The sequence below is a fragment of the Bombus affinis genome, chromosome 16, assembly GCF_024516045.1.
Source record: "Bombus affinis isolate iyBomAffi1 chromosome 16, iyBomAffi1.2, whole genome shotgun sequence".
In the NCBI taxonomy this organism is placed as follows: Eukaryota; Metazoa; Arthropoda; class Insecta; order Hymenoptera; family Apidae; genus Bombus; species Bombus affinis.
In genome coordinates this window covers 6,998,940-7,016,609 of record NC_066359.1, presented here as the reverse complement: position 1 = coordinate 7,016,609, position 17,670 = coordinate 6,998,940, and the positions used below count along the sequence as shown (strand labels likewise).

Below are 17,670 nucleotides of genomic sequence, written 5' to 3'. Positions count from 1 at the left end.
ATATCCAGAAACTTCTTCCAAAGTCATCCATCTATGGCGAAGACTTCGATGAAATTGATAGCGTGCGAAGTTTCTCGATCATTCTCGATCATCCCCACCACTCCTCTTCAAATTTCTCGTTCTAATTACTGCAGGTCAGATATAATACTGAAAACTAGTAAATTCCGCATTTTAGTCAAACAAAGAAATTTATTAATTGACTATGATTCCTATACATATTGTCTCTGTTACTAAAATTCGCAAAATGAGAGGAATTTAATAATAACCGAGTATTTGTTGAAAGATTTATTCTATATTGGAACATATCATCCATACATAGCACGGTCAATACCGATCTCGCTTTGTTTCATGTAAAAAAGGTGGAAATAAAAATAATATACAACAGACAGAGGGCTCTCCCTCTTTCTCTTTCTCTCACTTCCGGTCAGACTCACAGCGACGCTCACCGTAGAGTCGTTTTTCTATCATTTACTACTTCTCTTAATTTACAAGAATTCTTTAATCCAAATTAGAGATCTGTACATATAATATAATTTAATTAATAAAAAGGAAAGGGAGAGAAATTATTCCTAGCACACTGTTGTTTGTTAGATACAACAAGAAAAAGAAAATATCGGTATTTGTAATAGTGTATCGGTCCCGATTAAAATAATGAATTAATAACAATGAAAATACAATTTCTAAATTATATATTTTACACGAGGAAATATATTATATCTATATATATACATATATATATAATTTTCGAATTTCATTCGAATATATGTATATATAATATATTTAAAATTAAGAATTATTCGGAAGAGAAATAAATTAATATACAAAATGCGAAAGAATATTTTCCAATTTTTTAATATTTTCAGAATTATTTGGACGCCCAGTGTGTGTTCAGTGAGAGAAAGTAAAGAAGAGAAAGAACATCAGTCGACTCGATCAAGTCATCCAATTAATCGCGAATAACAATATGGCTACCTGCGGTCTTCCGGTCTATGTACATGCAACGGGTGATTTCTTTATTTTCTTTATTTTTCGTATAACGATTATACCTGGAGGAGATATGTACACGTTTTCCCTCCTTTACATTTATTTTCAAACCATCATTATTATTTAATTCAAGAAAGACTTTTTCGTTCGGATATATTGGGGAAGAAAATACATTTTCTGATGAAAGAAATTTAATTTTGGCGCTGTAATTTATCTCACACGTTGTTTTAGCGAAAATTTCGTGTCTCTTTTAATATTTGTCGAGTTTATTTCAATATCTTCATTGAAATCTAAAGTTTTATTGAAATTAGCATTCAAATTTCGCGCCATTATCAACTTCACGAATCATATATAGTTCTATATCTTGCAATTATGAGTATACGTATAATTAGTGCAAAACAATTCATTGTTCAATCAGGGAACATATATAATTCATGAAAAATTGTTTTTCTTTCAGGCTTTCTCGAATTTGATTTCAACTCACAGGCAGAATATCTTGTTAAATAAACATTAGAAACTAAAGGAGAAAATTGAAATTCCCAATTTGCTTTCCGTTGAAGCTTTCGTTTTTCTCTATTATAATGTTTCTCTCAAAAAAATAGTCATCTCTTTACATTTTTCTCTCTCGCTTTCTCCTATTAATCTACACCCTGATGCCCATGCATAATCGATTTATAGCGAAATTTTTTTATTGCGTCCACGAGGTCGGATACGTCTTTGTAGTTATTATTCTTTTTTCCCCATTTTCTTTTTTTCTCTTTCTCCCTCTTTACCCCAGAAAAATATATATGTTTATATACATGTATGTACGTACGTATGTATGTATATATGCAATATGTATATTTATATACATAACAGAGTCACGAGATGGAAACCGTCGACAATAGACGATACTTTTATTTTTTATCTTTCGCGAAATAAGTACCAAAGTAAATCCGTCGTCCTGTTTCGTATTCATATTTCGATTTGTCATTTCACGGAAATGTACAAGTAATAAAATATATTTACGATTGATAAAATCCTTGAAATTGCCAGCAATTTTAGTTCTTCGTCTACTTCTCGTATCTTTTTTCTGTCCATATTTAATATATCTTTAAACGCTACGGATGTGAGTAATATGAGAAAATTAAGATGGCCAACAAACATGGCGTTTCAATAGAATCTAACCTCTAAAGAAACTATTGGAGAAATAATTTTTATTAAGACTTTAAAATTAGGTGAACTATTTCTTTTTTGTTTTCTTTCTGTTAAAAAGGATATTCATGTTTACTTATACCTCTGCCTGCGAGTTTTTTGCTTAAATGGAAATTGTTAACATCCATTCGTCCCTTGTGTCAATTTACGAAAGCTTTGTTCCTTTCATTTCTGATCAAGGAATTTTACAGCTTATAATTACTCATCTTTTCACTATCGGGGCATTTCTATTATTTCTGTCAAATTAACACGGTCTAAATTTACAAAAATTCCATTGTTACAGTAATAGAATTTTCCAATTTGTAACTATTTATCTGAACTCAAGTTGACACCAATAAATTAATTGAAAATATTATTTTAGGAAAATGAGGGACGAATGTGAGTTAAATACGAAGTATACAATGTGACGCAAAAGTCTATACACGCACGATATTACTATTATAATTTTTCTATTTGTATTGATTTGTATATCGAACATTCTCTTCTTTATAATTTTCACTGTCAGAAAAATGTTTCCTACGTATAAAGATTTTTGCATCACCCTGTATAAGGGATTCAACGTGAGCAGACATCCTCCATGGTTTATGCAGCAACAATGAAACAAAGAAACAAGGGAGGTGGGGATACAATGTACAAAGCTAATTTACAAAGGTGTCGTTCGGTTACCCTCTGTATTTCACGGCTCGTCTCGCGATTCTTCGTCCCTGCTTCTTTTATATGTACACAATGCACTCTCTTTGAACTCTATGGCTTCTGTGATTTTCTCTGTCTCTCTCCTTCTCACTCGCACACCACGCATTCTACGTTTATGTTTATTCCTGCCTTCTTATTCTTACATAATAAACGCAATTCTATCGCCATTCGCCACTTCGTATCGCCAATCGTCTGAGAAATCATCGATTATAAAATTGTTGCCCCTCGTCGTCCGCCATATGTAACGCTCCCCCATCGCTTCTCTTTCCCCCATGAAAAGGATTTGCAATACTGTGTAAGAAAAATAAATAGCTTCGTCTTCTTTTCTCTAGCGCTCCTTCTCTCTGTTATTAAAATAAACTTTGAACGTTTCTTGGATCTTTCTTTTTCCAGGAAAAATAAATATACTTTAACGATTCAATAGACTTTGTTGTTGGTGCAGTTTTTTAGGTTAGAATTCAACGTGGAAATCATGCGGCGCCCTCTTTCCTTATCTCTGTTCTCTATTGTTGTACTGGATGTGGGGCACGTTCGTTTTGAAATCGCTCTTCCGGGACGATTTTTTAAAATTATTGTATTCTTGGTCAAAACTGACGAAAGGCTTCCTTTTAAAGTTCCATCTTTTTAAAACTTGAACTCCTTTTATCGAAGTTTCTTTAAAATCTCTCGAGATTTGTTTCTTAAAGAAATTTAAGATTTGCGTTCTATTGGATTTGGAGATTGTGTATTTTTGAAATCCAAGTTGAAAAAATTAACGTTTCAGAAAAGATGGCAGATTTCCCTCAAAATCAGAAATAAAGAGGGACATTCTTCTCGTTCGTTATGACTCTCACAGTATTGCATATAATAAATGAAATTTGTGAAACAAGCAAACCTTAAACAAAATTTGTCATTTTCTCAAAAAATCGGTGCACTCGAACTTTGTACCACTCGAAGATCGAACTTGCGTGTTTTTCATTAAACATCGCAAGAAAAGTTTGTTCTTACACGTATAACGTGACGTAATTGCACGTTTTTAATTCCTACTATATAGAATTCGAGAACGTCCCAAAAACATTGACTCGTAATTTTTGTATATATTTTGTACGTAGCTAGCTACATACCTTTTTGAATAAAAGCTGTTTTCCATTTAGTCGTTCGTTTTGGGACACTTCGAGTTCAGAATAAAACGGAGATCTTCTGAGATCTTCAGAGTTTTCTTCATAAAATTCTGGATTCTTTCTATTCTTAAATCTTGGGCAAGTGCAAAAATTCTGACGATTGAATTGTGATAGAATACCACTATGACAGAGTTGTTATTGACACCGGTTTATATCCGAATGATTCCAAAGTTATTTTCGGAAGGTGTTTTTTTTTACTTTCTTTACTTAAACCTTTTGGTATTTTGTAAATTGCAATGAACCTTGAGTAATTTCCTCTTCTAATTTTGCGATTTAATACTTTTATATTTCTCTGTTATATGATTGTTGTTTATTTTTTAAGGGAACCGACAGAATTATCGCACTTACTTGATAACAGCGTTGTTCGCGCGGCGCAACTTGGCAACCGCGCGTTGCCAGTGGTTCTCAGCCATTCTTTCTCGAATCATTGCTTAGGGGGCACTTTCGATATTAACTATTGCTCAAAAGATGGAAGTTTATTTGAGTTGATCTCGTGGCATTTATTTCATTCCTTTAAAATAACTTATCTCAAATAAAACAGTAACAAATTTCCTTTTGGTTTCCTAGAAATCAAATAGCAAAATCAAATAATTTCTTCGCAAAAAGATAATTTCAATAATTTTGTAATCCTATAGTAGTTTCGGAGAATACCCAAAAATAAAGTTAAAATTGCACGATACTTGTAAACCTTAAATAAAAAAAGAAGCTAAGAGAGTTATACAAAACTAAAATAAATTTCCATAAATCTTTTTAGTTTTTTCGGATAATTTTTCGAATTATTAAGAAATTTAAACGTCAGGGATACCAACTAACTCGAAAAAGGAGTCAGCCCCGTGGAACACAAACTGGCAACAACGGTCTTCGGTTCTTTCTCCAATATATTTCTCGCCTCGTTTCCTCGCAAAAAATACACATCGATTTTTAAAAGACAGATACATTATCTCGTAGCTCCTCCCGTCCGGTTTCGTCTTTAACATCTGTCGCTCGATTTTTGTAACTATACATTCAGGATTCGCGTTTCCTCGTCGCCTCTCACTCTCATTCACTCTCATTCTTTTCATTTGCTATCTTTCATATGTTTTTTCCCATCATTTTCATCGTGCAACACTGTATTATATGCTTAAAGACTTCATCGACATCATTATCATCGTTATTCATCATCATTTAGCAATCGTTAAAATTATTGTACATTATTTAATTAGTAATCGTTAGAATATAATATTGTTGATGTACATGTGGCTCCACCATGTCCATTGCGGAGAACGCGTAAATTACTAGACAAGCGCGAACATGGGGGAATCCAGCTTCGTTAAGAATATCCGAATTGTTCCTGGAAAATTACTCTTCTATCGAAGAATTTCTATCTTTTAACCTTGTTTCTTTTTCTTGTATTTTGGAAATCTTGGGCGTTACATTCTTCGGATATTCGAAGAGGCTTCCTGGCGCCACAGTCCATATAGTTGCAACTACTTTTATAGGTAAGTTTCAGTTATCAATCCCGGCATTTTTAAAAGCAATGTTACGAAATTACAGAATTACTTGGCAATTTTTGAAATGTTGTAACTTCATAATTTTGCATCTTCACAATTTTAGGAATTTGCGATCTTGGAATTTTTTAATTCTACAATTTTTTTAATTTGTGGTTCTCCGTTTTGCAAGTATATGAAAGTTACAAATTTCCCCACAATTTCAAACATTTTCAATAGCATACAAATTATTCTGTAATTCCATTAGTTACCTATAACGTATCTAGGGAATTTAATCTTCACGTATTTCTTTCAAATCTTTAAGTCCCTGATTTCTCGTTCTCCCAAATTTTCAAATTTGCGAAATCAGATAGACTGGGACGTTGTTCGCGCATGCCTATCAAATATCTACGTCATGTAACTTCTATTAAATGCACACGGGCGCATTAAGACGAACCGCACCGCCGCATTGCCAATTCACAAAAAATCTCCCTGCACCTGCGCGACGAAGTAGTTTTTCCGTTATATTTCATCTTCCACGTTGTTTTTCTTTTTCCTCCCGCTCATTCTGGGCGGAGTGCACGCCGAGTCCCTTTCTCTCCTATCGTCCAATCTCAACCACTCTCTACACACGCATACACGCATACATACACTCGTCCACGCTCAGTTCCGTTCGAACAGAACTGCTAATTGTTGTACATACAAAGTATCGCTTGCCATTTTTGTTAATTTCGCGCGCTCGCGCGCGCGCGTTTATATGTTGTATACACACGTGTGAGGTTAGTGTTGGGAATCGCAACGCGAACATATCCGCCTCGAAAATGATTTTTCCCTCTTTTACAACTCTCTTTTCTTTAATCACAAACGAACAAATTCGTAACTCGATAAAAATTCGACTAATCGAAAATTCGCCTACTAAAATTTTACCAGTGGACCGTTGAAGGTTAATTAATAATTTTGTAATTGCTATCACGTTCCACGAATAACGCCAAAAAATTGCAACGACGCGGAAAAGCTTTGCACCAATCGGCGGTCCTAACCTCGAACAATTTTCAAGGACACTCGTCTACCGAAATCTTTCTTTCTTTTTATGTACATAATCTTTTCTTGGCTCGGGTGTCCCATTAAAAAAATTCCTACAGCCGAAAACACGAAAATTTCGAGATTAAGAAACCGTCGACTCTAAGCAAATTCGAAAGTTGTTCCACGCAAATCGTTCGAACATGTCGCGGGAACGCTTCGAGCGTCGAAAATGAGGAACAACGCCGCGAGAAATATTTTCCTTCAACGCGAATACGTCTCTAAAAAGAATTTCGAAATACAATCGAATTTAACAAATCTAACCTACTAGAATCACAAATGTTTACGCAGAGTGCCCCTGCAAATTTGATCATTAATTTTAATTTAATTTTTACTCTTATCCCTCTTTTACCGATATGAAGATGTCCGCCATTTAAAAATGGCGCCTTTATCAGCGACATCGTCGATGTTATCGATAATTTCTTAAATTAGCTTTCTTACAAACAACTGTCCGATCACAATGGCGATTTGATTCCCATCACTGTACGCAAAATACCGTGTAAATGTGTGTCTGTGTATATGTGTGTGTGTGTGTGTGTGTGTGTGTAAGCATGTCTGTGTTTGTCTGTGTGCAACCTAGCGAATATATAATATATTGTATATATATAAAACGCTCCAAATAGAAATAATATTTCACTAATTATTAATCGAATACGGAGCAAAAGAACTCCTGTCAAGTTTGTTCTTCTCGTTTTCTTCGTTAGTATGCGATTTGTTTTTTCTTTTATCGTTTTCTACTAAAACGTACAACAATAATTTTTTTCAGTCTAATACATTCCAAAGCACCAATTCGTTAAAGTCTCGCAATCCAATATGGCCGACACGGTCGAGTGTCTAACAGGCCATGGCTTCCTTTTTCTCGCGTTTCGTTTCGATGCACGCGCTTACACCTACTTAAAAAGGAAAATAAGAAGTGAAAAAAAAAAAAATGAAAAGAAAAGTAGAAAAAATGATAAAAAAAATTGGATAGCCAAAATCCTACGTGTCCATCCTTGCTCTCGACTTAATTTTTACCATCTCACCCCGAATCCTCGGTTTAACAATAATTTCGTTACGTTACGATTAGTATGTATAGTAATTATCGTTACATAGTTGCTAGTAGAAGATACGAGACGCGCTTGAGATTTGCTCTTCGTATGTTTTTATCGAACAAGCGCACGCAGCTTTGAACATCGTGTGAAGCACGATCGATCGAGTTCGAGTTGATACAGTTATATAGTTGAGAGGACTAAAAATTTGTTTTCTTTCTTTTCTCTCTTACGACTAGTAAAACGTAGATTCGAGTCAAGAGACGAATTTACAAGCTAAGAAAAAACGCGTGTGCTCGTAGCTCGATTTTGTAAAAGCTAGTATAGTTGTCGTAAAATTTCTAATATAGTTGGTAATGGCAGCATATACTTGCTTCAATAGTCGTGAAATCCGTTTCGGTTCTCGACGATGAAATATTTTATACTTTTTCAAGGCTCACGATGATCGATGGTATATAGTCGTTAGTATAGTAGTTCTTAACTATAGTTAATCATCGTCGAATATCGATTACGCGGTTCGAAATCAAACGTTAACCGATCGCAAACGTCTCTCGACGGTAAAAATATCACATACACACGAACAATAACGATTAGTATAGTTGATGGAAATGTTCGAACTACGAGGAAACGACTATACTTGCATCTATATAACGCGATTCGATTTATATAATGAAATTATGACGCGACTACGCAGAGAATTTCCTGTTAAATCGAATTATATGCGCTCAACTATACTTTGCACCCGATTTAGAGCACCGTAATTATGGTTAACAGTTAACTATAGTTACGTGTCTTTTCGATAAATCGCATATACCAAAAAATTGTCTTTTAAATCGAATTACACGCGCCCAACTATAGTTCACGCTCCAAGTAACTATAGTTAATAGTTAAATATAGTTGCACATTTTCCTAAATTTCTTATTGCAGATAGAAAATTTCGCACTAAATTCAATTATGTATGTTTAACTATAATTCATACCCGAGATACGGCTGTCTAACGATAGTTAATAGTTAACTATAGTTACGTATCTTCTCAATAAACCACTTATTCAAAAAATTTGTCACTTAAATCGAATTATATGCGCTCAACTATATTTCACGCTCGATTTAGAGTAACTATAATTAATGATTAACTATAGTTGTACATTTTCTCAACCATACTTATTCCGGATACGTTACTCCAATCAAAAATGGCTAGCTGCGGCCTAATATTAAACTTGAAACAACTCCGAACGCTAACTATTGTCGATTAGAGACCAACTATAAATTATATCGACCGTACTTAATTTTATTTCAATTTCACCAACCGCGTTTTAATAGTTCCACCGCGGAGATATATGTATTTTCGTCCGCAAAACTCGAAGGTAAAATTTCAAATCGAGACAACCATATCATCCAACGACAACTATACCTTTTCGCGATCGATCGATCGTACGTGTTTGTTTTCTTTGTATGTGTACGCGTTCTTCCTTTGTGTATGTGTGTATCCGCGTGCATTCTCTGTGATACAAATACAAATGTTAGCGTTAAGTGTTAATAATAATAATAATAATAATAATAATAATAATAATAATAATAATAACAGCGGTAACAGGAGCAATAATAGTAATAAATAGTAGTAATAGTAGTAGTAATAGTAGTAGTAGTAGCAGTAGTAGTAGTAGTAGTAGTAGTAGTAGTAGTAGTAGTAGTAGTAGTAGTAGTAGTAGTAATAGTAGTAGTAGTAGCAGTAGTAGTAGTAGTAGTAGTAGTAGTAGTAGTAGTAGTAAGTCGACCGGGTGCACATCCGACGAGGGCAGGTCCTACAGTGACAAACAATGACGGTACTCGTTTTAAAAAATTTTCCAACAGTTTGTACGATCATCAGTACTATACACAGTTATTTTTTCACCATATCGCGTCATTTTTCTAATCCTGTTCTCAACCATTTTCGACACGTTTTACCATCACTATACTGTTCTTCGTATACGCCTAGCAGCGATGTTATTCCATTTTTCTTTTGTTGTTTCTTTATAATAAATTATAATAAATCAATTGTCGAGTGGTTTGTTGACAGCAATGGTTGATAGTCGATACGCGTGATGAAAATTTTTGTACGTTTTGGTGTTAGTAGTGGCAGCCCCGAAAATTTTGTTAGTCGTTTATCGTTGCAGTTATAGTCGCTTGTTAGAAATGATAGTGCATATACTTTGTTATAGTGATCTTATATGAAATTCTTATGCAACACTGACTTATTGCCGTTTTACCGCCACAATTGTTTTCCTTCTCGAATTTCAAGCACGAATTTTACTTCGTAAATAAATTCTCTTCAAATAAATGTCAGATCTTTCTTAGAAATTAGCCTTCGCTAGTTATTATTATTATTTTTTTCTTTTTTTGTTTGAGCAAATTTGTTAAAATCGCAGGAAAGCATGTTTCGTACAATACGAAAAATCCCAGATCTCGATTTGTTAGTAAATAATACGAGGATCAATTTCACAAAGAATTTCTACGCTATAATCTTCAAAATAATACCAGGACCTTTCAATGAAATTTGGATTTTTCTCATTTTTCGTGAAATTGGTCCAAAAAAGGGTTAGTCAAAAATTCCAGAAGGGGTGAAAAACGAAGGCAATAAATTTCGATAAAAATTCTCAGGGCTCCTTACATTTCTCTCTGCCTCTTTCACATTCTCTCGTTTTACAAATAACAATTATGTACAATATAAATCGTATTATTTCGCGGATGAGAACAGAAAAAAAAGATGGCGGAGAATATCGTTGCCGTCGACGTTATTATAAAACCCAGAAAAATAATGCATCAAACTACCATAACAAAGTATAATCATTTAACTTTATTTATAATAATCTTCAGCTTATAAGCTTCCTCCGTTTCTTCATTTCTCATCGTTTTTCTACAGCTTCCAATAAATTAGAACGACTCTCTCTCTCTCTCTCTCTCTCTTAATCTTCGCGATTAATAACAAGAACCTACCTCACTGTTGCACTCTTACACTCTCGTTCTCGCTCTCTTACACTCATACTCTCGCTTTCTCTCGCAGGGCCGAACGTTGCCTCCAATAAGAAAATACCGTATCTCAACCGTCTGTCGGCTAATTACGAACATGGACTGTACACGGTCGTTTCACATCTCACGTACACGTATCAAGTTACGAATTCATGGTGACTGATTGCCTCCAGCTGAACACGTGATGTTCATGGTGGAGGTTAGAAGGACACGCCGGGCGCTATCTTACTAGAACTTCGATTTTCCTGATAAGCGGAGTTTATGGTTAGAAAGATTCTGCAGATTGCAATTATCCTCCACTGTTCCTTTGTTTTGTACTTGTAACAAACCTGGTCTATGAAACTGTTATTTATATATTTTTCGATTTTTCAGATTTGACAGACTTCATAGATTTATACATTTCTAGACTTTCACGATATAATCTAGATTTAACAATTTTTAGATCCTGCAGATTTTCACATTGCACATTTTTTCCATTGCACGGATTTGAAGACTTTCTTAAGGAACGTTCTCCTTATTAATATACACTAACGTTATTAGAAAAAATCTGTGAAAAATGAAAAGTCAATGCCAATATTACCATACAATAAACCTACCTACTTCTGCTACTTAGCAAAATTGCGTATTTTTTAAAAATCCAGTGCCTAATCACTTTACTAATTACTAATTACTATACGATAGCAATTATTACCAATTATTTTCCTAATTTGAAAAATCCATTATTCAAATTACGGTTATTTCCAACGAATAATCAAATAAAACCTTGAAATAATTTCTCAATTCATTCCTTCCATCAGTCACCGTGATTACGATCCAGAATCAGGAATATTCTACAAACATCTACATATGTATAGGGACAGGCAAAAGGGACACCTAGGAGGAGAAACGGACAGATCAGGGTGCTCGATTGGATAAACAGACAGACAAGAGAGATTGCGGCACGATGCGCATACATATGGTACATAATCAGCGTGTGTAATCTTTCTAGTGTAGGGTGTATGTGTGTCTCTGTATGTGTGCCGTGTGCGCGCGCATACGTGCTGGTGTGGAGTATAAGTGTGGCTCGACACATTTAAAAGGAGTATTATAGTTTGTCCCTTAAAAAACACAGAAACTCGAGTCTACGCTTGGCAGTATCATGAACAAATCGTTCGCTCGTACATCGTCAGAAAACTCGAGCGAACGCGCTATATAATATATAGATGTATGTAACGTAATATATACATATATATTTTTTGCATTTTTCATTATCTCGTTTTCGTTAATCGCTTATAATATCTCTAGATGTCGCCAAATGACGCGCGTGGTAGTAGTAGTGTGTCTCCCCTTTGTTCTTAATCTTCCAATTTTTCTCCACTCTGTCATGACTACTTTGTTGAATCATTTTGCAGCAGCGTTCGAGAAAAACGACAACTACGACACATTCAGACAATGAGAAATCGACGTCGACGGTTAACGCCCTTGGCAGTGATCGTAGAATTGCATCTAGTTTTTCTTTCGTTCAAAGTGTTCTGTTTGTTTGTGTGTGTGTGTGTGTGTGTGTGTGTGTGTGTGTGTGTGTGTGTATACGCGTGTATATGCACGGTTGTGTTGCTCTGTATGTGTGCGTACCTGTGTGTGTCCTCTCTTCTTCGCTCGTCGCCCCTCCACTCATACTCTCTTGCATTCTGACTCTTTTATTCTATCTTTCTCTCTTTTCACTTCTCAGCTCGCACTTACACACGGAGTAACGTGTGACCGGTTTCCGATTCGCCGAAGGATGCGGTTCACCTTGATTCCCGCCCGATCTTTTTACGTCAAACACGTCCGGCTGAGAGAAAACGTCGCCTAAGGCGAGATGCATATCTCAACGCCGCCATCTGACGGTTGCCGCGCGAACTTCACAGGCACCGTGTCGGGAATCATGGTGAAGATTCTTCGCGCAACGGGGAAGACCCTCGGGGATTCGAGGGTGACTCTAGACGCTACAAACGAAAGAGTGTCGATGACGACCTGCCGTCGACGGTCCGTGACGATTTTTCTGCGCTCCAAGGTACAGGGATCTCCATTCTGAGAATCTAATCTCCGCCATGCCGTTCTCCCATCTAGCAAACTGATCACCACAGATTTCATTTATTGCACGATTTTCGCTTTGGTATTGAACCAGGAGTCCAAAGAGCAATTGTTGTCTCCGATTGTGAATGGTCAAGCTCTGAAATTTTAACGGTATTATCTGTTAGGATACTTTCTTTGCTTTCTCTGTTGAAAGCAATCAAGTTCCATGAAAGACGAGTCTGACAAATTCTTGAGGTACGATTGGTAGCTAAGTATGTTCCATTAACCTGTTCACCAAGTCTTTTAAAGCTGGAAGATTAAAGGTATAAATGTAACCCAAACCACGATTCCGAATAAACATACTATTTTTACAAAGATACCGAATTATATTTAAAAAAAAAAAAAATTGAGAGATATATAATTGTGTATCATACAGAGCAAAAAAAAAAATCAAAATAGAAGATTAGATAAAGACATTATATTCAAAAAAAAATCCTCAATTAACAGGTTAAAAACAAACTATACTGAGCAAGGTTCGATAAATGGCAACGGATAACGCGTAATATGACTCTAACGATAGCAGAACCTAAGCCAAGAAAAGCTCATAGCAAGAAACAAGTAACGTAGTCTGGTCAAAGCTTGATCATTCTAACCGAAGTTGATCCCAATTCTCAACTAAACATCAGTCTACATACATACGACACTTACGTATGAGAGAACGACTTTACAAGTCTTCAGCAATGGCGATTTAACTCAGTGAAACATCTTTGTAGAGTCTCCACTGATAATCAGAAGGGAGTAGATTTTACAAGCTGTCGCAGTACGCTTAAATGTTAACTCTGTAAGGACTCTAGAGTCCAAACGAACGTGTTAATTCATCATTGACCCGTGGATTCTGAAACACGCTTGTTACCACGAGTCAATGACTGTTAGCTACTTTACAGATGTATACAATAGGCAATGTCATCGTACTTCAAGAAAATCCTTCTGTTCCCATCACATTCTCACTTTATAGCAGAAACGGCGATGTCTAAAACCACTTGGTGTTTTTTCGTGATACAACAAATGCGGTGTATAGGTGTGTGCAAATGTGTCTGGTGTTTCTATACAAGGCCCCTCAGCCTCTACTCATTGCTGGAGCCACTTGTTCTAAAGATTTCTTCATCCAATTATACCGATAGATCGTGATCCTTTTGTTCCCAAATTTGGTAACCAATTGGTCATTTTCAGATCCAATCAAATATCCAAATTTGGCTCGCAGCAATGGTCTGAGTCATTGACCGAGTTCCTAAAGGTGTCATCTCATTGATTTTGAAGAACAATGCGAATCACTTCAATGTAGAAGCAACAATCACATTGGTGGGCGATGGTGACGATGGTTTGGATATCTTTTTTCTCAGCTTCCAGTAGCTCTGTCTCGCATTTAGCCAGCACTAGGTTCTTTTCACGCTGTTCTGCGGTGTGGCAGTGTATGCCTTACGGCATTAATTTGTAGATCTTTCATCGTAGATTCGATGGGACGTGTCGATTGTCCCTGTCCGTGTCAGTTCGATCTGAGGCAACAAGGATGTCGTAACCTAATGGACGTGACGATTGGTGGTGATTATTAGGTCACGTAACTAGTCCCGAGTATCGAACATGAAACCCTCCTCGAGCCCCAAATCGACCAGATCGGAGAAAAACGATATTACCTCGATATAGTAACGTGCCACTTGTATTTTTCGCATCGTTCAACATATAATTGTATAATAGTAAAACACTGTGTCTCTAAGATGTTTCTATTTTTGCTCTAGACGATGTACTAGTAAGTCTTCCTCGTGTCCTTCTATATGTATCCAGTCTCATTTTTCTCGTCATCCTTTTATCCAGATGTTCGTCGCCAAACGTAAATGTCGCCTGTCAAGTTCGATCACCTGTTCTTCTTTTCTTCTAGACTCGATAAAATTTTGCACGCACGTTATTTATCTTTTTTTTTTTCGCTTTTTTACTTTTTGGTTTGCTCATTTAACTTACTACGAAATTACAACTGCGTACGATCAGTTAATAGCATAGAGTTACAGTGTTACAACATTGAGAATCTTAGTGTACAGTGTGGCTCACATTGGTGTCTGTGTGCATGCGCTGCGTCTTTTCAAATTTACCGATTCTCCTGTGAAACCAAGTGCGTGCGCGCGTGTACGTGGTGTGTACGTGTGTCTGTCACTCTCGGTTCGAGATGAGCCAGCTGAATGTCCTCTGATAGGGATCATTCTCAGTGTTACTTCATCCAGCCTCCTTCAGCAATCAAAGTGTGTTTTTATGCTAGCATTGTATGTCCCAGGGTCTGGCTAGGCTGTTGTAGACCCAACGTGTCGAAGCGTATCGTCACCCCCTTAAACCAAATTCCGTCTCCAGCTGATCTGGCGCGACCCTGTTCCATGTTTCTCCTTTAGAAAGATCCTTTTTTCCAATTTCTGTCAGTTTCTCGCGAAATCAGCTCTCACCTTTTTCTCTTCAATGTTTTTGTTCATTTACTCCCTCACTCTTACATGCTGATCTTTCTCTCTCTGTCTAAACGCAATTTAATTATCCCATCTCAGTCACTCCCTCTCTTTCGCTCTTGACTCTCTCACTCTAACTTTCTCTCCCACGTTTGCACAAGATTTACTTAATATTTTGCTTGATTTTGTTGATTTTTTCATCTTTTTTTTTATTAAAAAATTAAAACGGACGGTTAAATTTCATATTTTCGTTTTGTCGGTGAGCCGATGTCCGCTGCTGAAGGCACAAGGCTTTGCACTTGAACTCGGTCACCTAGCCTAGCTTCACTGACTTACTACGACCTACTACCAACTAGCCTCGCTTACTTTTACTTTACTTAACGTCCTACATTGCTACTACGCATTTTTTAATTCTCTCTTCCTTCCTTTCCTTCCCCTTTCCCTTGCCAGTTCACGAAAAAGAAAACCCGGACGCGCGCAAATGCCAAGCCTCGTCTTCTGAATATACACCTATTCGTCGCGGAAAAAATTGTTTCCACCATCATCACTCAACGATCAACTTTTCAACCACCACTCTCTCTTCGAACTTCTCTTTCCACGTATAAACAATGTACATGCTAGCAATATATTATTATGCTATGTGTTGTGATATAGACTCTATGGTATCATTATGTATAATCGTATGGTTTGTTATTATTTTTCATCATCATCATCATTATTTTTGTTTCTTCGTTACATCGCACTCGATTCGTGTGTCGGCCGGGCCAGGTCGCTGCTCAACAGCCGGCCGGGGCCTACCTCGTCTCTCTCTCTCTCTCTCTCTCTACCCTTATTTGCTCGCACGAAAATACAAGGAGTGCGATTGTATCCTATCATCGATCGTTTATCATCGTGATTATCTCGTAGTGATCAGTCACATTCTCAGCCGAAAATTGCACACGCATACAATTAAACACACACTCTCACTCACATTCTTGTCTCTTAACTCCTCTGGTTACACTCGTACTCGCTTGGTTGCTCTTACAACGCGCCCGCTTCTTTACCTTATTACAATTACACATTATACATTTACATATCGATTCCGGGGGTAGCCAGGTAGAGGATATAGTAATAACATAACTGTACGTAGCTCCTTATTACAGTCTCTGTACTGTCTCTACATATCACAGCCTGGGTGCCTCGCCACTGCCTTCTTCTTCCTGACTTTTTGTATTATGTATCATCCTCCGCATCTAGCTCCAACTAGCACTGCCGAAATTAGCTCTCCTGCAGCCCTCACGAGGCCGGTGCAGAGCGTAGAGAAGGTGAGAAACGAATTCTGAACGATCCGGCGCTACTCAAAGACGCCGGCGGTCTATTACTCAGGCAGTGGCATGGTGGTGCACTAGTACAGGAGGTTCTGCACGTCCACGTTCCACGTCTGTCGATGATGCTGTGCTCTGTCAGCTTCATCACTCCGGACGCTGCGCGGACTCGCGATGAAACAACAACGGTGTTAGCCGACGGGGATCGGCTACGGGGGAACTAGGGTGTCACGTCCCAGATCTCAGCGAGGAAAACTGGCAGCTTTTTGTTCTTGAACTTCAAACTGAAGCACATCTCGCTGTTCTGGTTGCCGAGGGTCCGTAGTTCGGTCAACACCGACAGAAGCTTCGCGAAGATCGTGCCGGACTTCGGCCTGCGTCTGTTGTCGACGTAAGCCTTCAACGCCTCCAAGTAGATCTCTTGGATCTTCTCGACTTTCCAGCCTTCCAGCAGGTTCGGTCTCTCTGTAAGAAAATAGGGGGATTCTTTTCTTTGTAGGTTGGGCCCATATTCGTGAACGTTGATGAGGCTGATGTTAGGTTAGTTGTGTTTGCGTGAGTATTAGTCCGAAGGTGTCCCTAATGATCCTGTGTATTGTATAAATAATTGACTGAATTCATCGTGAATTGATGATGTTTGATGATGTTTGATCGAAGTGACGAGAAATTTGTCCAGATCCAAGATTCGGGTGGTCAAAAATTGATTGTATACGTACCTGAGAATATGACAATGGCAGTCAACAACGCGTATTCGGCATTATTCACTTTCATGGCGTACATCTGCCGGCAGAAGTGTAACAAATCCTCAATCGTCTCGCCCATGCCTGCCACGTTGTAACTGTCCCTGGTATAAGGCTGGTTGTTGGCGAATATTATGCTGTCCGTCTGCACGTCGTACTTCCTCGCCATTCGAAGCATCATCACCTCGCTGGAACAGGCCTTCAGCAGGGCCATCTGATCCTCTCGCATCAACTCGTCGAAGCCAGGTAGCCTCTTCGAGAACTCAACGATCAACTGTACCGTCAGGATCGTGATCTCGGTGATGTGCCTGAATTTATAGTCACTGATGTCTTCTCCTTCTGAGGGCTGATTCTGGAACAAAACAGGTATAATTATAGTGTTAAGTTCATCATTCCTTTTTTTTTTGCGAGTTTCTTTGAAGATCTTTCTTTTCACAAAAAAGCATTAAGACTATATTAGAGACTACCGAATGGTAGCTTTCATTTAATTTCTTATCCTTA

General features: G+C 37.3%; 1 protein-coding gene across 9 annotated transcripts in view; it reads right to left on the bottom strand.

Annotated features, from left to right (window-relative positions):
* Nucleotides 1-270: 270 nt before the first annotated feature.
* LOC126925341 (ecdysone receptor-like) overlaps nucleotides 271-17,670 on the bottom strand; it is a 198,460-nt gene continuing 181,060 nt past the window's right edge. For 6 of the 9 annotated variants that reach the window (XM_050740772.1, XM_050740773.1, XM_050740775.1 and 3 more), the window contains 2 exons: nucleotides 17,146-17,521; nucleotides 271-9,407 (listed from right to left, as the gene is read on the bottom strand). In XM_050740772.1, the coding sequence (XP_050596729.1) occupies nucleotides 9,139-9,407; nucleotides 17,146-17,521 (645 nt within the window). In that variant the 3' untranslated portion in view covers nucleotides 271-9,138. The other 3 variants (XM_050740776.1, XM_050740779.1, XM_050740780.1) reach the window with 2 other exon arrangements.